At 49.2% G+C, this 20,035-nt stretch overlaps 1 protein-coding gene across 10 annotated transcripts in view; it reads left to right on the plus strand.

The window, feature by feature from the left end:
• The window catches only part of NEDD4L (NEDD4 like E3 ubiquitin protein ligase), a 292,637-nt gene that overhangs the window by 264,633 nt on the left and 7,969 nt on the right, over positions 1–20,035 (plus strand). For all 10 annotated transcript variants that reach the window (XM_024580553.3, XM_045187633.2, XM_071219554.1 and 7 more), the window contains 11 exons: positions 389–454; positions 2,351–2,580; positions 4,075–4,196; positions 6,540–6,610; positions 8,189–8,284; positions 12,379–12,452; positions 14,535–14,595; positions 15,183–15,242; positions 16,872–16,979; positions 18,248–18,344; positions 18,819–18,891. In XM_024580553.3, coding sequence (XP_024436321.1) covers positions 389–454; positions 2,351–2,580; positions 4,075–4,196; positions 6,540–6,610; positions 8,189–8,284; positions 12,379–12,452; positions 14,535–14,595; positions 15,183–15,242; positions 16,872–16,979; positions 18,248–18,344; positions 18,819–18,891 — 1,058 coding nt within the window. The remainder of the gene's footprint in view (positions 1–388; positions 455–2,350; positions 2,581–4,074; positions 4,197–6,539; positions 6,611–8,188; positions 8,285–12,378; positions 12,453–14,534; positions 14,596–15,182; positions 15,243–16,871; positions 16,980–18,247; positions 18,345–18,818; positions 18,892–20,035) is intronic.

The following is a 20,035-nucleotide window of genomic DNA, read 5'->3' on the forward strand; positions in this document are numbered from 1 at the left end:
AGTCTTTTCAAAATGACAGCATAGGTCACTTTGGGGTTGTGTTTAAAGTGTGACAGCCAATAGCTCATATCTCAATGACAGCAAAAAAAAGTACACCCTGACTCATATTCAGACAAAAGTCACATTGGAAAGTGTATTTTATGTAGCATATCCCTAAATGACTTCTTGAATAGCAATTTAGTTGTTTTCAGGGGTGAAAGTCCAATTCAATGAGAATTTACATTAATCATTTCTAGAATTTTTCCATGTGCTACGCAGACGTGTAAATGTCAATATAATATGGGGAATGAGAATTTTAAGGTTTATGATTCATGAAATTTTCTAATTGTTGATTCAGTTTATATAAAATTTTAAGCGTATTGTTTATATTTGTAAATTTATCTTCTAGGCGGTTCCTTACTCCAGAGAATTTAAGCAGAAATATGACTACTTTAGGAAGAAATTAAAGAAACCTGTGAGTAACACGCTTCCAAAAATGCCGTTTGAGTCCTTTGTAAATTACCAAAGTCGCTTCAGCGAGAACAACTTGTTCCTTCTCTTTGTGTGCAAAAATACACCTTCCTCTCTCCGCTGCACTTTCACCGCCCGGGGCTTCAGTCTGAATTTTCTTTTTAACAGAAGTGGTAAGCAAAGATTAACCAGTATTACATATCAAATCACCTGAAGGGTAATTTCCTATGTAATACATAAAAAGATAGAAATGATGTTATGGGAAGTAAAATAATTCAGGACCTAGTCAAAAAATTTGGAGACGCTTGTGTAATTACTTATGGTTATATTTAATGAAACCTAGATCCTAGTTAGAAAAGTGGTCCAGCCCTTCCATTTAAATTCAGAAGAACAATTTAATCATAATATCTATAACAGTATAATTTATAATATCATAATACAGGGCCTGGCACAAATAATGCCCCTTTTTTATTACAAAATCATAAGCGTGTAATTCTGTAAGATGACAATATCACACTCAAGCACACCTTATGGCATATTAGGTGAAATATTCAAATTAAAACTATAAATTATTACACCCATATTATTACCCTACCAACCACACTCAAGCAAGCATTATTTCTGCCAGACCTTGTATTCGGCATATTAAGACCAAGTGTAATTTTCAGACTAAAATTCTCACTGGAAAGCCCATAAGATTTCCACAAATCTGAGAAACCCTCTAACGTTTTCCAGGCAGTGTTTTAAATTACAGTATTTTCTACTGACTTGCCCCAGACTTTACAAAATTATGCCCTCTGTTCTCCTTTGTGACTTCATGTCTCTGACATAAAAACCCATTTTATCGGGTTTCTCCTCAGTTTGCAAGTTCACTGTTTGTTTTGGGCTTGGGGGTGTTTTGTCTTGGTGTTTTCCCACTGGGGGAAGGAGAGTGTCCCCCCCCCGCCCCGATCTCCCCAGTTTGCCTGTGCTCCACTGCTCTCTCCGGCTCTGTTCCCTCCGTCAGGGCCTCACCCGCTGGGCTCTGCTGTGGATGGGGCACTGCCGATACACAGATGCAAGACAGGCGGCCCCTCCTCGGGAGCACCCACGTCGGGGTTCTGTTCTGTCTTCCAACATCCTGACTCAGGGAGCCCTTGGATAACTACTTTTGAAACGACTCAAATTTGAACACACAAAGTCCCCACAAAGGTTTTTCAGAGGCACCCGCGCTAACCCCAGGAATAGGAGACCACTATGGACTGCGCCCTGTCTCGTGTTCTGTATGGCACGTTCCCTCACTGACTCCCCAAATCCATTTTCCAGGCAAGGCGGCCCTGTCCCTCATTTTTCCAGGATGCAGTTACAACTTGTCAAGTGCTTCTTTATTTTCCTATTTACTCCCTTTGGGATGCTTTCCCACAACTTGGCATGATAACCAGGGTCCCACTCCCCACGGCAACAGAATCAGCCGGTAGGCCTCATGGACCAGCTGGAACCCCCGCTGGAGTTGAGAAGTTGCCCATCTTGGCCAGGTGGGGATTGTCGAGGGTTTTGAGGATGTGAACAGAAGTCACTTTCTTTGACAGAAACAGTATGTAGAGTTGACCATATTTCAGTTGCTGGCAGGTGGATCGAGCACCCCATGATTATTTATAAAAGGGGGACATGATGACTGTGCCCTGCGCAGCAGAGCTCCTTCTGCAGCACATGTCACCAGCTCAGCCTGACCGCCACCGGTGGCTGCCATGCGGGTCCCAGCCCGATGGTGAGCCTTCCTGCGCATGTGAGGAGGAGCCCGTGAAGGAGGGAGGCTCTGCTGGAACCATCTGTCGCTGCTTGTGCATTTCAAGACTGCCATCCTTTCTGTTCTCTGAAGTGAGGTGTATGATTGTGTGCTTTTTTCCCCCCTTTGGTGTAGGCTGATATTCCAAATAGGTTTGAAATGAAACTCCACAGAAATAACATTTTTGAAGAGTCCTATCGGAGAATCATGTCTGTGAAAAGGCCCGATGTCCTAAAAGCCAGACTGTGGATTGAGTTTGAATCGGAGAAAGGCCTGGACTATGGGGGCGTGGCCAGAGAATGGTTTTTCTTACTGTCCAAAGAGATGTTCAACCCCTACTACGGTCTCTTCGAGTACTCTGCCACGTAAGTATATGGGGGGATTTGGACCGTGCCCCCACTGAGACCGTTTCCTTCTTAATAGTTCCACCTTACTGACAGAATAAGCGGCTCACTCTGTTGAAATGAATGAACACTGCTGATTTCAGTCCCCACGCCCAACACACACCCCCTTATGAGTTTAGAACAGGTTCTGCCTGTACCTGGTTCAACAGTGTACACTGTGAACACCTAAAAATGATTTTTTTCTTGTCTGTTAGGGTCTTGTCATTGAAACTGAAAATATGCTGGGTACTTCTGCTAAGGAGCAAGAGGCAATTGTCATTGGTAATGGCATGTTAGTTCAGGAGAATTTGTCAGTGTCAGAATTCAGAAAGTCATCCTCCTCTCGTGGACAAAAGTCGTTTCTGAAGTTAGTCTAGTTAAAGACAAATTATGATGGTTTTGAGGAGGACCCGTTCTGTAGGACCCAAAGGACCATGCGCTGGTCCTGTCAGGGAAGAAGCAGATCCCCCCCCCCCCCCGCCCCCGGGCATTAGGATCTCCTCGTTGCCGGCCAAGGAAACTAAGACAGATGCAAGCGCTTTCTCAGGAATCAAGCATCGGCTGCTTACAAGGCCGACCATTCTTTCTCCGGGCTGTGGACCCGAGTACCCCGTAGAATAGTTGTTGACCTTGCTGGAAGGCAGCCTCTGCTCCAAGGGGACACGGGTTCTCCCACATCTTCCCCCCGGAGTCAGTCTCCTGGGGGCTCGGTTGGAAGGCAGTCTCAGGATCCTGCCCAGTTGCTCCAGCCAAGAATCACCTCGTTTGTTTGTTGTTGTTGCTTCTTGCTGTCCCAGGAGAAGCTCGCTTTGTAAAATTGATCAGAGCCACTGAAGAGGCAGGCAGTGCGGGCAGGATCCTCACCTGTCACCTGTCCTCCAAAGGTCCCCTGAAAGAATCTGAATCTGTCTATGGAGCCCAGCGTGGAAACCACTTAGCCCCGTGAGGTTGAGACCAAAGACGGGCATGGACACATTTTTGTGGTTTGCATTGATAAGGCAGCCACGTGCTGGTACCAGGGCCCCTGGGCCTCTCAGGGCCCAGCCATGGTCAGGCCAAACGAGGGGCCCAAAGAAGAGTCTTAATCTGCAAACCAAAGGGCTCTCGCAGGAATGAAGCCTCCTCCTCAGAGAAACCGAAGTCCTCAAGTCATTCCATTTGTCACAGTCCCTTTGTTACGTGGTTATTCGCATCTTCCCCGAGTATTTGGCTGAAGCATAGGAAACTGACATTTCTGTAGATCAAAAATAGTCAGACAGCAATGCATGGTTAAACTTACAAAGGGCATGCGCACCAGCTCTATAGGACCTCAGTCTTTGGTGACAGAAAGAGGCTAACTGAATGGTCACATTCAAAAGTCACATTCTCTAGCTGACACCTTTCCCCATTAGCAGCAGAGAGTCTGTGAAGAAGCGTTAGCACCATGAAAGCTAATGACAGGCGGCTTGGGGCTTTTTCTCTCTCTTCCGCCCCCAGGGACAACTACACCCTGCAGATCAACCCCAATTCAGGCCTCTGTAACGAAGACCATCTGTCCTACTTCACTTTTATTGGAAGAGTTGCTGGTCTGGCAGTGTTTCATGGGAAACTTTTAGATGGTAAGTTATTAAAAAGCCTTGAAGCCATAAAAACAGGACAGGGCTGTTTGTGGTTCCTCATTAGGTGTCCGACCTTTCACATCACAGACGTCCAGCCAACGCCTCACTGGTTCTGTGTAATTCAGTGAATTACTGTTATGTTTTGCCCATAATGGAGGCGCTTTTCCCGGCTGTCAGTTTGGGCACCGAAAACACAGTGTCTACACACAGTTTAAAATTTTCCTACAGAAGACACTAGTATGAAGCACAGAACATTCTGTGATTCTGTATTTTCTGCTTTTAAGAATAACTTTTTTTTTTTTAAGCAAGAGCTAGATTTGGTGACAGATGGAAAAGCTAATTGAAAAGTTATTCAGAACGATCTGATTCATCCAACATCCTGCCATTGTTTCACTTGTCCCCAACTGATTATTTTTATTTGAATGTGAAGAGACTGTAAATAATTTCAAAGCAATGTTATAGCTCAGCTTTGGCCTTGACCCTGGGGTCGCCGCTGCACAGATGGCGCGGGCTGACCTTGTTCTCATGTAGAGCATTTAGGCCATGGAAGCGCTTCAGGATAGGGACTTCTCATGGATTTGGTCCCTTCAAAAGTGCTGCCCTTGAGGGAACACTACAGAAGTCATCACTGAAGAAGGAGAATTGGAAATATTTTGGAAGGACTTGGGGGCAAGAAGGTTGAGAATGGAAGACAGCAAGACGTGAGGTTGACCTTGCAGCCACTGTAGAGAGAGACTATGTGAGCGGAACCTTAGCTAGTCCAGTACGTAATTGGTGCACCCTCTCGACTTTATCCTGCAATATGTTTTCACTGGTACTCGCTAGCTGGTTTTGATCCTCTGATTTCAATGTTTTATTTTTAGTTGGGGAAAGAAGCACTTTTTTTATCAGAAAGAAACTACATTCACTCTTTCTATATACATATGTCGTGTGAATATGTTTTCATTTGCCATATTGAAGTCAGGCCATAGATTGTTTCAGCTATTCTGGTTCACTTCAGCCTTTTCTTAGAAGGCCAGTCTATATACCTTCTGCCATGTGAGAAGACATTCTTAGCGGTTGTGGGGAAATACAGCATCAGCTATGCTCCTGACCTGTACGCGCTTGTAATCTAGTGGGAGAACAAAACCCAGAAGACTCCCAGTGATGGAGTCTAGCAAAAGGGAGCGCAGGAGTGCTCCAAGGAGACTCTGATTTGGCCAGAGGGTCGAGAACACTTTCAAGATTAGGCACACCTTGACAACGGGATGGGATTTGGGCATTTAGGAGCTGGAACTATTTCAGACGAGCAAGGGCCAGCCGAGTCAAGGCTTATGGTGGGAGGCATGGAGAAAAGCAGGAACAGACAGGGCCACCCAGGAGACAGCTGCGAAAGGGGACACCGGTGTGCACCGGGAACTGCAGGACTGAGGGCCAGAACGCCCACAGGTGTGTGTGGTCAGCAGTGTCTCGTTTCTCAAAAGCGTGACCACACATCCTGTGTCGGCTTCATCCTCTACCTCCCCAGACACTGAAAGTGTTTAAGTCTGTAGCCCTGGGGCCACCTGAGCCAGTGCAAATAGGAATCTGCTACAGAGGCTTGGTGACTGCTTAAAGGGGGTGGGCCTGAGGTTCCAGTGCCCCCAGTGAGAAGGTGCATGGTGCTGACTTGCCTGTGCACAAGGTGGATTGGGGGGCCCTGTGTGGTGAGCAGGTCGTCCTCGCTGCCATCACCTCCCTCGGGCCTTCATCAGCCCTTCCCTGGAAGATGGCACAGCCTTCTAAGTGTTCTCCCTCATGTCCTGTCCCTTTCTTGCTTTTTCTCGCCATTCCTGCCCTAGCATGATGCTGAAATGCAGATGGAGTTTCTGCCTGGCCTTCAGTGACTCCCCGTTGCCCTCACCGAGGCAGCAGCCCAAACTCTCCCACACCCCATGCAAGCCCACACTCCCCAGTCGCCCCCGCCGCCTGTCCTCCCCAGGAGTCCCTGTGCTGCCACCCCGCAAACCACTGACAGGTCCCGCTCTTGTCCCTCTGCCTGGAGTGCCCCCTCTCCCCTGTTCACGTGCCTTGTTCGCACTGCAAAGTCCTGTGGGGACCTCAGGCCTGTTTGTCACCCCCCAGGAGCCTTTTTGACCTCCCTCCCACCTCTGTTAGAGTAACTGCCCCCCTACTAACCGACCCCCGCCCCTGCTTGGGGGGCTCATGGCCCTCGTCCGCTTGGTCACAAATTACTGTCAAAGGTTTTTGCTTGTTCTGTCCTGCTCTCTCATTCCAACCGAAGGCGTGTGCACCTTGTATTTTGTTTCTGACGCCCAGTAGCATCAGCGGTTTGAAACTAACCCAGTTTTCATCGTGTTTTAGGATTCTTCATTAGACCGTTTTACAAAATGATGCTGGGAAAGCAGATAACCCTGAATGACATGGAATCTGTGGTGAGTAGATGCAGACCCTCCCTTTGGGCACCTGGGCCACTCCCACCTCGCGGTATAGCCACTGCCACGGCATTGCAGTCGCAGCCATTTTTATGGGTGTCGCCGCTCAGTGCGATTAACAGGGAACATTTTACCATCCGAGAATCTCATTGATCTCCCTCATTTCCCTAGTAAGCAACCCACGATTCACACTAACTAGAAGCAGGGCCCGTGGGTTGCATATGCCCACATCTCAGGTACCTCTGCTTCCCCAGGACTGGTGTGGCCAAATTAGGTCCCAGGGTCCCCTGGAGACCTCATGGCAGCCCTGTTTTCCATCAAAAACTGCTAACACTGAATGTTTAGAGATTCATCAGCTAGTCCTCTGTTCTCTGACCTCAGAAAGTGGCAAAGGCACAGGCCCAAACGGTAGATAAAGGGAAGAGTGTATATGTGGGAGGGTGAGTGACCACCGCACGTGGGGAGGAGTGAACAAGTTAGAAAATGCAAACTTGTGTGCCAGGTGATTGGGTTTCCATGCTGCGTTCGACTCCTTTTACATAGGCTGGCCGTTTCAGAGCTGAAAGGATTTTTTGTACAAATAGAAATTGATGCGCTTTTCATAATCTACTTTTTGCTTCTGTTTTTCTTTTCATTTACCTGTACCCCGATGCCTGCCTCTGGGCGTAGGGGAGTTTGCCCAAGCCCCACGCACTCATGCAGGGCCTTCGAGAAGCATCGTTGTCCATTGGAGTATATGTAACTCCACTCTCACGTCACATCCTCTCACTTGAGTCAGGAGGCCCCTGGCCTTGCTGTGATGTGGACTGTGTCCCTCATGCAGTTGGATCTGTGAGCCCATGTTCTCGTTGCTGACCATCACTGGTAGCCCTTCCTGTACAGCATCCATGTGTGAGAGGAGAGGAGGATGCTGGCAGTGACCTTGAGCCCACTTTCTGGCTTCTCCATGGTAGGGCTGCGAGACTCAGCCACAGGACCAGTCTGTGGCAGCGAGGAACACAGACATGTCTCTTAAAAAGTCTGAATTAATTCCATGTCACAGGTTGACAGAGGGCGCACACATTCTGTGTGTTCTTCTCAGCGCCTCCTGTCCCTGCACCGGGGTCCCTGCGAGAGGGCAGGCCAGGCCCTTGCGCTTGAGTGCTTCTGTGCTGGTCTCCCTGTTTGCTTACACTGACGTCCAGGAGGGTGAAGCCCAGGAAGAGGCGGAACTTAAAGCCATTGATATTTAATGAGTTAGAATGTTCGCAGTTCTCCCTATTGCCCTTTGATAATCTTACATGCTCAACAGTGTGATTTGCTGACGGCTATCCAGTGCAGGTTGCGTTCTCTACACTTCACACAGGACAGAATCAACTGCAAACCCCAGTTGCTACTGAAACATTCATTTGGCTTCTATTTTAAGTGAAACAAGTAGACTAGGTTTGGGGAGGAGCGGAAAACATTGTATTAGCGCCTGATGTAATTGTTGAGCGATGTGAATGAAATTATATTAGGAGGACTTAACTATGTAAAGTCAAACCAGTTTGTATTTTGAAAACAAAAAGCTTCCTTTTAATTTCTGTGTCATTTCTATAGGACAGTGAATATTACAACTCCTTGAAATGGATCCTAGAAAACGATCCCACTGAACTGGACCTCATGTTCTGTATTGACGAAGAAAACTTCGGACAGGTGGGTCCTGGTGCCCCCGGGAGCGTCTCTCTAACCTTCAGGACGTCTTTGCTTTTGCACAGATTGTGACGTGACTTTTCTGGACAATTCAAAACCACCACCGGGAGCTGTAGGTGTTAATAAAACATCTCATTGTATCAGCACCTTATTCTCATTCCAGGAAGCAGAGCCCCGACTCCAGCAAAGTTACAGAAATCCTAGGACTTGAACTGCCACCTGCTTCTAATCTAAAGCAAATCTGAACGTAAATGTTTGTGCCTTGGTTTTAGGTTCAGAATTTAGGTTCAAAAAATAGTGTGTTTATTTAAGGACGTAAATACAGGACCAGGAGTAGGTGATGTCTGGGCGGGGCCTTGGGCTTTTCTCTCTGCTTAGTGATTCTGTCGCCATGATGAAATTGTCTTCTGGGGCTCGGCAGGCTCCGGCTTCTCTCCCTTCCTTCCAGCTTTGCGCCCATACTGTCATTCAGGCTGGATTAATCAGAAAGGTCCAGGTCAAGGATAAAGTCACCTGCTTGAAATTTTCATCATCACCCGCAAGTTCTGTAGGAAATGTTTGTCTTAAACCTGAAACCTCTGGTTCATTTGCGAAAACGATGCTTCTTGGGAATTCTTCTTAAGGGGTCTCCCACCCCGGTCCCTGTCCTTCCCCAAAAGCCCAGAGATACTTCCCATCTCCTAGACCAGGTCTACATGGCCTTGACATTAATGAGATCGTGGAGCCGACTGTAAAGATTGCCTTATGGAAAATGAAACAGATTGGTTCCTATTGCTTCAAAGATTATGAAGTTTACTCCGCTGTTAAAAAATGTGTTGCAGGGTCTCTCGGTCACGTCCCAATGCCGGGCTCAGTTGTACAGGTGAGGTCAGGCAATCAGGCCGCTGCCCTCCTGGGTTCAGTCTTAGAGGAAAGAAGCCGATACTACTAGGTACACAGGCATTCCTGACAACTGGGGGAAGCAATTGTGGAGCGAGAAAATGAGACATAGATACCACAACCACTTGTTAATATGTTTGAGCCAGGAACTGATCACTAGTGGGAATCCCTGGAGTGGGTGGGACGTGGGGAATCTGTGTTTTCCTTCTGGGTTGGTTGGATGAGGTTCATAGAACATCAGGCACCTGAGGTGAGAGACATCCTGGGCTTCCTGTGAGCGATCAGAGTCCATTAAAAATGTTTCACCTCCCCACTTTTGTTCTGCATTGTGCGTCAGATTAAAAATCTTCACAGACAAATGGATACTGCTGTGGGGGCCTTGTCTTGGGGTGAGGGGAAGGGGCACCTTTTCTGCAGCCCCCAGCCGCACCCAGAAGCTGTGTCCTCAGGCTGCCAGTGGCCTCCCCAGGACTAATCGCAGCAACTGTCTTCCAGTTCCTTCCTCGCTGCACGTGAGGCTGATCGCTCGCTCTCCCCTTGAAATGCCTGCGGTCACAGTGCTTTCACCCTTCAGTCCTCCTTCCACAGCTCTCGCCACTTTATTTTCCGTCTCCTTGAAGGACACGCTGCTCCTGTGGGCCCCACGATGCAGATGTTCCGTGGCCGGCTGGGTGTTCGCCCACACCTGTGCCTCCAACCACATCCATCTTTGTGCTGCTCTCCAGCAGCCTCCTCTCCAGTCCTCGCCTTTCTTCCAGGCTCCAAATCCCCGCTGGCCTGCCCACCTCCTGAATGCTTTGTTCTCCTGAAAGCTCTCTGGTCTCCGAACAAAAGCCAGTGCCCCCTCCCACCCTCACTCTGGTGTATTCTGCGGTACCACCATCCCCTCCACGCTCGATCTTCCCTCCTCATCATCACGTCCATGCTTCCGTGTCCAGCTGGTCATCCATCCTGTTGACTCGGTCTCCTCTTTATGACCTGTCAGCACCCAGGCTCTGCGGTCTCCTTGGTTCCCGTATCCGCCCCCACCCCCAGTCCCTTCTCTGATGCCCCCACCTGCATGCTCCGTACCTGATAGTCTAAACAGCAAACATGAACCTGTCGTCCATCTACTCAAATAGAAGTTCCTCTTCGGCTGTCCTGGAACCTTCAGTGTGGGTTAAGCCTTTGTATCGTGGCTTAGGACCCAGCACTGCCCGCCTTTTGCCTCATCTTTTAGATACGCCCTTCTTCTCACATTCACAGCCACCATGTGCCTGGCCAGTGTCCCCACAGACGCTTCTGTGCTACATCACTGGCGCTGTGCTGTGCCGCCCCATGCCTGCACACCATCATTCTCTCTCCCACAACCCTGTCATGCTGTCCTCTAACCGTCCCTGACCCCCTGTCTCCTGGGAGCCACTGGAGGTCTCCTGGGCGTCTCCAGCGCTCAGCACGTGGCTGGTGCCTACCGAGCGCTTACTGAGCAAATGCGTGGGTGGATTTTGTTTTCTTTCCGGGTGGATTTTGTTTTCTTTCTGGTTGATGAGAACCTGGAGCTGCTGGTTTCTGGGACCTACTGGGAGTGTTTTAAATATGGGAATTGAACAGCCGTCCTATGCCAAGCGGAAAGAATGAACCATGTACCTGTTTACTTGTGTACTCACACCCACCCACCCACCCACCAGGAAGAGGCCCCTTTCAGAGCTAGAATAAGTGGAACTTCTTGTTGCGAGTTCACAAAGCAGCATCTGAGTTGGTCATTTCGGAGAGGCACTGGGGCTGCAGGCTTCTAAGAAAGGCTGTGCGGTGGGCAGGGGAGGAGAAGGGGCAGTAGCCCCTTGGAGAAAGCCCACAGGACCAGGCATGCATTAGGTTGAAGCACAAATTCTCAGCTGGGCGGTGTCACCCCAAGGGGCAAGAGGCAAAGGTGTCTCAGCCATTACAGTGCTTTGTGGCCCCCCAAAGGGCCAGTGCCTGTAGCACAGGTGGGGTGAGGAGCCGTTTATTATGTTTTCATGGGAGAAAGGGGGCAATTGACAGGAGAGTCTAAAAAAGCTCTTTAGGAGCATGAATGAGAAAAGGCTGAGAAACACTAGGTTGGGGAAAGGGAATGAGTGAAAAAACAAAACCTGGCCATCAGAGGAGAGAGGGAGGGCCAGGGTGAGGTCCCGGAGGAGGCTGGGAAGAACCAGAGCCGCACCTCATTAGGGGCCCTCAGAGGCCAGGTGAAGGAATGAGGAAGGTAGGCAGGTAGGCTGCCATGGCCCTCCCCACAGTCACTCATTCTGATGTCTGCTGGGAGAGGCTGGGAGGCCCACCCCACAGGGTTTGTGCAGCACCAAGCATGGGGGGGAGAGGGCCACACCTTTCTCTGCCCAAGTCCATCCAGTGGGCTCGCTGTGACCCAGTTTCTCAGCAGACTCCTCAGACATGTGGCGTAAGGCACCTTTGAATGACCCGAGTGTGCAAATCCAAATATCGCTAGCCACGTATAGAAAAAGACCGAAAGGAATCCCACCGCAATACTGATGTGATTGTCTTTCAGTAGGAGAGCTGTGAGTGGTGGTTTTCTTTTCTTTTTTCACCTGAAGTTTCTAGGAGAATAAACATTTGTGTGTAAAACAGCTGGCCTCACCCTCCCTCCCCTTGTGCTGGTCTTTGGTAACACGCGCTGATAGAAAGCCACGCTGGCCCACAGCGCAGGGAGAGGTCGCGCCTTGGGTTCAGCTGCTTGCTCTTTGAGATGAGGTCCGTCGTCTCTTCAGCCTGGTATTTTAAGCATCTTTTGTTTTAAGTTCCCGTGTTGCCTCTTTGGAAAAAATTCCACACAGCCTTTGTTTTACTATAAAATCCAATTTTCGGAAACAAATAAACCACATTAGGATTTGGAGCTCCATAGTCTCGGGGGACATACCCTCTCTTTTCTGTTAACGTAATGAATTTCTTGATAAATGAGTAGCAGAAGAAAAATACTGTTCTTCTCCACTGTTGCTAACATATGAAAAATAATTAAAACTCATCAATAACCATAAAGTGATTTACCTTTCATAACATCTTTAAATGTGTAACATCTTAACAACTTTAAAACCTCATTAGACATCCTCTTGTACGTAAAGGCTGTTTCCTGGAAAATATTTCTGAATAAATTCTACTTTCATAGTAAGACATCGTTACTCAGTACTAACACGCAGGATAACTCCATAGTGGTGACCGTGGTTTTATCTCTGTCATTACAGACGTATCAAGTGGATCTGAAGCCCAACGGGTCCGAAATCATGGTTACCAATGAAAACAAGCGGGAGTATATTGAGTACGTATGTGCACTGAACGGCCTTTTATCAAGTCGAACGGCGTGTTAGGTTGCCGCCCCTGCCTTTCAAGAACAGTTCGTGCTTGGTTATGGGTGTGCTTTCAACAGTACAGGTCCCTCTCTGGCGTGGGCGAGCGGGAAGTTGAGTGACGGGGTGGGAAGTTTGACTTGGGCCGTGACTTCAGCGCACTGCCATGTAAGGGACCAGTGGAGCAGGGATGGACGTTGTTGAGCAGTGTGACAAAACTCTTCTGGAGCAGGTGGCTCTCTAGGCTGCAGGTGACAATGGCCACAGCCAGTAGGGTAAACTTAGGAAGAACCAAAGATAAAATATTCCTCTCTCTCGACTTTTTTCCATAATGAAAATGTAGGGAAATAGTGAAAATGGATAGGAAAATGCAGCCCATGCAAACACAGTAAATCATTTCTGATATTTGTAATTATCTGAACCCAATCTCAGCCTCGACTGGTGGAACAACATTGAACCCTTTGGAAGTCCAGACATTGAGGAACCCTGGGCATTTACATGAGGCAGAAAGTCTTTCTCTGTCGGGCGTGTTACAATTTCTTCTTTGGTATGTGTACACGGTTCAAGCACACAATTCTGGGATCTTCCAAGGATTGCCAGGTTGCCCTCGCTAGCCCTGGAGCGGGGACAAGGTCAAGGCAGCCGCATCTGGTCCCTGGGCCCTAGTTTCTGCTCATCTTGCAGGTTCCAGCCTCGGCCTGAGCTCCTGGTTTGCATTCAGTGCTCCTTCTCAACAAGCTGGGCCCCCTCCTCTCTTCTCAACCTACTTGGTCAAGAGGACTTAATTTGGGGAATTGGCCCAGGGTCTTGGCATCTTTTAGTGTAATCCTCAAAGAAAAACCTTGGAGTGTTAGAGTCTCTGCTCAGAGACCCTGACAGAGCAAGGACTGATGCGCAGCAGGCTCCTCCTCCTCTCACAAGCTAAAAGCTTGCCAACTGGAAGGAAGATACTACCCTTCTTACCTGTTCGCACTCATTGACACACTGGTTCTGAACTTGGACTATCTCAGCAAGCAGACAACACCCTGGCAGACACCATTGTCTTCACTCAGAAAGTACAGGCTTTGAATCAACTCTAAAACAGTCCACCCGGGTGACCAGGTCCAAAGTCTGAGGATTCAGACGTTGGGTGCATCATTCCTCACAGTGAACTCTTCGAGGTGTCAGATTCAGTGGGCGTGGGGCTGGGCAGAGCCTCAGCTACCTTCGCTGAGAAAAGGGTGATAGAAACCTCCACCTGCTCCCTGACATTGGCATCCCCTGGGGCAAGCCGAGGGCCATGGCGCCGCTGGCTGCAGCTCCTCAGGCCTGGGAGGGCTGAGTGGTGGTGGGAGTGGGCTGGTCCTACGGGCCACGGCCATGGTGCCACCTCCTAGGCGAGAGCCGTGGACAATGTGACAAGGTCCTGGTGCCGTTTCACAACAAAACGCCCTAGCAGGTCTCTAAAGTTGCTGCGCCTGGCAGCACATCCGGCTACAGCTAGACGTTACCAGGGGCAAGATGGTTTCAGTGCATTTGTCACGTAAAGGGGTCTTACCATCAGTCCTGCATATCGAAGCATCAGTGTAAATCATTTTGCCCATAAACTCTATGTCATTGTTGAGGTGCGGTACAGTGCATCCTAGAGTGAAATGTCAATTGATAAAATATGTGTAAATGTGTGTGCATATGTATACGTCGGTGGGTGTATATATATGTGAGTTTATGTGTGTGCACCTGTTCTGCACATACACACATGCATTCATACCCCACGACCCTTCCCCTCTTCACGTAGTCACATTTATAAAGCAACTTAGGTAAACTGAGCCTTGCTCTCGGGGGCGGGGGGGCAAACCTAGCATTCCTTTCAAGTCCTCAGTGAGATTTTAGTTTTTCACGTGTGTTTTAGTTACTCTCGAAAGAACTCACGAATCAGCAGTGTATGCTGCAGCCCCGGACCCCGTTTTCCTTTGCCGTTGTAGGGGTTCCCCTTCCCTACCTGAGGAGACGCGCTCGAAGCTGTGAAGAAAAGTGATGACAAAGGTGCTTAAATACTGTTCCATTTTTTCCCACAGCTTAGTCATCCAGTGGAGGTTTGTGAACAGGGTCCAGAAGCAAATGAACGCCTTCTTGGAGGTAAGCCGTGCCCACCAACATGCCTGCCTGCACCTTATTCACAGCTGGAGAGAGGGTGGCTTTCCTCCCCAGGGCAGCGCCATGGGACAATCGCCCACCGATAGACAGGCACGGGGTGGGGCACATGCAGAAAGGCCAGGACTGCGCAGCCCACACTGTGGACCAGTCTCCAGGACAGGAGGAGTGTGCGGCCACCCTTTCACTCCATTTGCTTACAGTTCTCTTTGCTTCTCATATCCCAGTACCGGAGTTTTTAATGTTCTCTGGCTGTGACGTGTGTATTTCAGGACGCACTGGCTCACCACACTGCGTCTTACATGAGCTTTGTGACCTGCCTGCTCACAGTGACCCATGTTTTTTTAGGGCTTGAAACATCACTCAAGTCTGCATTTTTCCAAAACTTTCACATTGTGACTAGGCTGTTTTTATTAGAATTACAACTATGGCTACTCTCGCCAATGTATAAATCATAGTAAAGAATGTATTTTTCCTGGCTAACAAAAAAAAGTTTGTTTTTCCTGTAAAATTTGCCCCTTCCAAGGAAAAAGGTATTTAGGGTGATTGTTTTGCTTTTTGTTTTCTTTCAGGGATTCACAGAACTGCTTCCTATTGATTTGATTAAAATTTTTGATGAAAATGAGCTGGAGGTTTGTATCGTAAACATTTTGTGTAGATTTTTTTTTAAGTGTCTCATTACTTCATAAATGATATTTTATTTTTTAAATTTATTTATTGATTCTTAGGAAGGGGGAAGAGAGAGACAGACAGACATCAATTGGCTGTTCCACCCATTTGTGCATTCATTGGGTGATTCTTGTCTGTGTCCTGACCAGGGATCGAACCACAACTTTGGTGTATCGGGACAGCATTCTAACCAACTGAGCTACCCGGCCAGGGCTCAACAATATGTTAATGTTCTTTGATCCATAATGCCCTGGGAGTCAGCTTAGGTGAATTCTGCTGCATGTCTCTTAAGGGGCTTGTTTGCCGACGGGGGGAGTAAGGAAATAACCAAAGGAGTCACCTGCAGATTCCTTGTCCCAGAGAGGACAGTTCTGGGACATGCGGGACAAGTAGAGGCCCACTGAGCTGAGTGGGGCTTGTGGCCTGTTGCCCCGGGTCAGGAAAATTGCTGCTCCCAGTAGAGCCAAGGTTGCACACCAGTTGGGGTGGCAGCACCCAGGTCCCAAGGCCCGGCTACACCTCCACCCCAGCAGCCAAGCGCAGATTTAGCCAGGAGGTGGGCGTAAGCATCTACTGGGGCTGTCGGACAGGTGTCTCAGTGAACTTGCAGTGGTCTGTCAAGTGAGGAAGGCAACAGGAAGTTTAACATCCAGTTATTTCTGCTGCTTTCATTGAGGTAGATGAGAACGAGCCATTTAAAAAGCAAAGGAATCTCACCCTTTTTATGTTGTCAGCTTGTGTCTGCTCAGAAGCCGTTGCTGGGCTACTTGTCTGAGCCACATCCAAAGAGGCATTTCACATAGACTGGCTTCTGGGTCTTTTATCTTAAAATGGAGAGTTCAAGTAGATGATGTCAAGAAGTTAATGACCTCACGGGTTTCCCCAACAAGGTTTTGGCAGAGTTAGGCCTGGGGCTCCCGCTTTCAGGTGCCTGGCTCAGCCCTCCTTCCTTTCCCTTTCGTCCCTCTTCAGGATGTCATGTCCATTTGCCCACAGGAAGCCGTCCCTGTGGGAGGGTTGGGTAATAAGAAACGCAGCCCTAGGCTAGGCTTGCTGCGAAGGCAGAGAACCAATGACTGCATCAGTACAGGCCTGCCTCCACAGGCCCCTGGACGATGGTGATTTGCCCTCCCCTGGGTCGGTCGGTCTGGGGGAGATGAGCTCTTGCTGTCAAAAACACACTAATTCTTCCAGGGGTGGGGAGATATTTCCAAATTTTGAGACAAACAACCTCTCAGAAACGGAAACGGCAGGGTAATGAGGCGGTGTACATGGAGCGTAAGAAAATCGATGAGCTGTGTGCTCAGAGTGGAGGGGAGGGAAGACAGACGATCCATCTGGAGTTTTCGTTGCCCCCGGTGCGGTGCTGTGGTGCAGGAGTTAGACTCGGGTCCCCCTCATTACCGACGCTGTCCCTGCGGTCTGCGGTGGCAGGTGAAATGTGGAACACATTCCCCGCATTTGTTTTGATGAGTTAGTTGCCGGGTTACCGCTTTGCGCAGGTCAGCTGGCCCTGAGAAAGGCTGTGATTGGGGTGTGAGTCCTTCGGCGTTCCCTTCATGCCCCATTCACAGCAGGTCTCTCCCTTCTAGTTGCTGATGTGCGGCCTCGGTGACGTGGACGTGAACGACTGGAGACAACATACCATCTACAAGAACGGCTACTGCCCAAACCACCCTGTCATCCAGTGGTTCTGGAAGGTAAGGCAGGGCCTCTGGACCCACACCCTGCTCCTCTCCCTGGGTCGGGCCTGAGGGCTCCGCTGCCCTCCCCACGGTCTGGCTTTAGCCCGGCTGCTGGGAGTTGAGGCTCTGTTAGCACGTTGGTGGCTGGTGGAGAGAAGAGGCAAACTTGAGCGGAGAGCGGCAACTCCAGGGGACGGCTGTCCTTCCTTAACCACCGGATAAAAGTGGCTTCTGTTTGAGGAACCTGTTGAGTAGGGTGATTCTGAAAGGCAGGTACCTGGATTCAAGAATTAGAATGCGTCCCCCAAAATGTATATAAGAATTGGGGGGGCCTCTCAGGGCAAAACCATGCTTAGGGCCTGACTTTTCCGAGATGCCGTTTTCAGTTAAAAAGTCATTCTCCCAGTTTTGTTGTTGTCGTTAACTCCAACACACTTTTGGATCTTTATCTTTCAGGGAAAGCTGGCTACAGTGAAATCTGATTACTGCTTAGGGTCAGTGTTTGCATTCGGTGTAGCTTAGGAGAGACGGGAAGTGAAGATGAATGGGTCCGAGAGAGAGACAGTAAACTGACTTTAAAAGAACAATTATAGGGAAAAAAGCTGATTGTTTGCTTGACAAAGATCAGAAATCATTTCACTTGTTTTAATTTCTCACATCTATTTTTAATAATATTTCGAGTGCCAGCAGAAACAGAGATAAAAAGAAAAGAGCAGAATCTTCACATCCTAGTCTAAGTCGCGCTCGGTTTGGATTTTGGATTTTTTTTGCAGCAGTTCAAGTAACATCAGTAAAGCCAACTCAGCTCCTGTAAGAACTCAGATATGTAAGATACACAGATTATTTCAGAGGCCTATCCTTGCCTCTGTCTGCTTCTTTTTGTGAAGTGTTGTTTTCTGAGAGTCTGGCCATAGTCTGAAACCCTGCCTCCTGACCTGGGTTCCCCCCGAGGTGGACGCTTCCCACGCCCTGTGTCTTTCTCATTGGCTCTCGGGGGCACTGGCGGTCTCGCACCCAGACACTTGAGCCTGGTGCTGTCAAAGAGGTTGCTTTTTATATCATTTATTTTGACTTATTTCAGAAGAACAAAGAGACACTCTGGTCCCTCGCTAAGACAGGCCAGTATTGTGGTGGCCGCTAAAAAATAAAAATAAAAAAAGGACCGTTTTCAGAGTCAACTGTCTAGTTCCACATGTAAATAAGGTCAGCTCCACGCCCGTCGGCATTCCGTCAGCGTGTGCCGTCTGGCCCGTGGGGGCCGATGACTCTGCCTCTGTTTACAGGCTGTGCTGCTGATGGACGCGGAGAAGCGTATCCGGTTACTGCAGTTTGTCACGGGGACGTCCCGAGTACCTATGAATGGATTTGCTGAACTGTATGGTGAGCAGCTTATGGTCTCTCTCTCTCTTTCACTCTCTCTCTTTTTTTTTTTGTTCTTTGGTCTACCTTTAAAAACTAGATTTTGCAGAACCATCCCTGTGGTTAGAAACTAAACGTTTCAAGGACTCCTCACCTCCAGGAAGCAGATGCTTACTAGAGGTGTTTTGTTTTGTTTTAAATCACTCTTCATATTAAAGGTCGCGTTTAACCGCCCTCCCCCCAGAGTGGTTTTCAGTTTAAACACCCCAGGTTCAGCTGGAAGGCTGCAGCAGCCTGCACCTCCATATGCTGTGGCGTCTGTCACACTTGGACTGGTTCTGTTCCGCAGGCAACATGGCGCGTGTGTTGTGCGGTTGTGCAAACCTCTCCTTCCCCCGGTAAACAGCCGGCTTGACGCTGCAGCCTTAGACAGTGTCTTAAGTCACATGCTCACCCCGGGCGCTGTGAGCATTCACGTTTCTTCTCTCCGTCTAGGTTCCAACGGTCCTCAGCTGTTTACAATAGAGCAATGGGGGAGCCCCGACAAACTGCCCAGAGCTCACACATGGTGAGTGACCGAAACCACCCCGTCCACAAACCCTACTTCACATACCTGTGAATGCCGCGTCCCTGCCCGCAGACAGCGCAGCGGCAGAAGTGCCAGTGTGGCGGGTGCAAATGTAAACTGTGCTGTGATGCTCACAAAGCGCCGGCCACACTCCGAGTGGATCTGGTGTAGCTGGCACATCCAGGGTTGAGCCCCGCGGGCTGTGGGGGATTCCTCCTCCAAACCCCACTCTTCCCTGGTTACTCTAGGAAGCAGAGATTTTATTACTAATATCCGCCACTCGAAGGCACAGCAGCTCCCAAACTGGAAACAGATTGGGTGTTTACTGCACCTTTGAATCAACATTTTAGAACTTGGGATAAAATTCCCTGTGGGAACATTGTTTTGAAAAGGGCTTCCAAGGCCAGCAGTAACCCATGAGTCCCTGGAATGTAGCACCCATCTGATGGCGGCCAGAGGAGGGTAGGCAGCCTGACCCAGGACCGCAGCTCGGGGAGACAGGGTGGCGGGTGGAAGCCCCCGGACGCAGGGCAAGGAGCCGTGTCTCTGGTTTCTCTACAGAGTTAGGTAAAACCAGCACAAGGACAAACCTGGCCACTCTCAGCCAGCACTTGTTAATCCGAGCAGCGACGTCCCTTGCGTTGGTTTTCCCCAAAGGTTTTATTTCTTGCTCTTAGGACGCGAGTGGAAGTAGGCCCTCGAGAGCCCCAGGCACCCCCTGCGGGAGGGGAACAAAGCACAGCTGGGAGAGTGTTCTCATGAACGTGGGTTGGTAAAAAATTAGCCGTGAGATGTTTTTCACTTCTGTTTGAGTCCCTGGCTGGCAAGATAGTTTTCTCCTCTGCACATTGTACCATCCATGGGGCTGAATGGGGTGCAAATACAATCGTGGCCCGTTAGCCCCTTGAAAGCACACTGGCAGCTGGGGACTGTCTGAAGCAGCCATTGCCTGTGATTCTCTGCCCTTATTCTAGGGGGAGAGTGTTTTGGTAGCTTGGAGCTTTTATCCCAGACGGCGCCAGAGTCAGGTGTAGTTTTCTGGGCTGTGATGGCCCTTGTTGGGGGCCACCAGCCCTGTGCAGAGCCCAGGATGGTGGGGACTGAAGGAGAACCCCCAACTCAGTCTGATGAGGAGAGACAGCAG

Source organism: Desmodus rotundus, chromosome 10 (genome assembly GCF_022682495.2).
Source record: "Desmodus rotundus isolate HL8 chromosome 10, HLdesRot8A.1, whole genome shotgun sequence".
Classification (NCBI taxonomy): domain Eukaryota; kingdom Metazoa; phylum Chordata; class Mammalia; order Chiroptera; family Phyllostomidae; genus Desmodus; species Desmodus rotundus.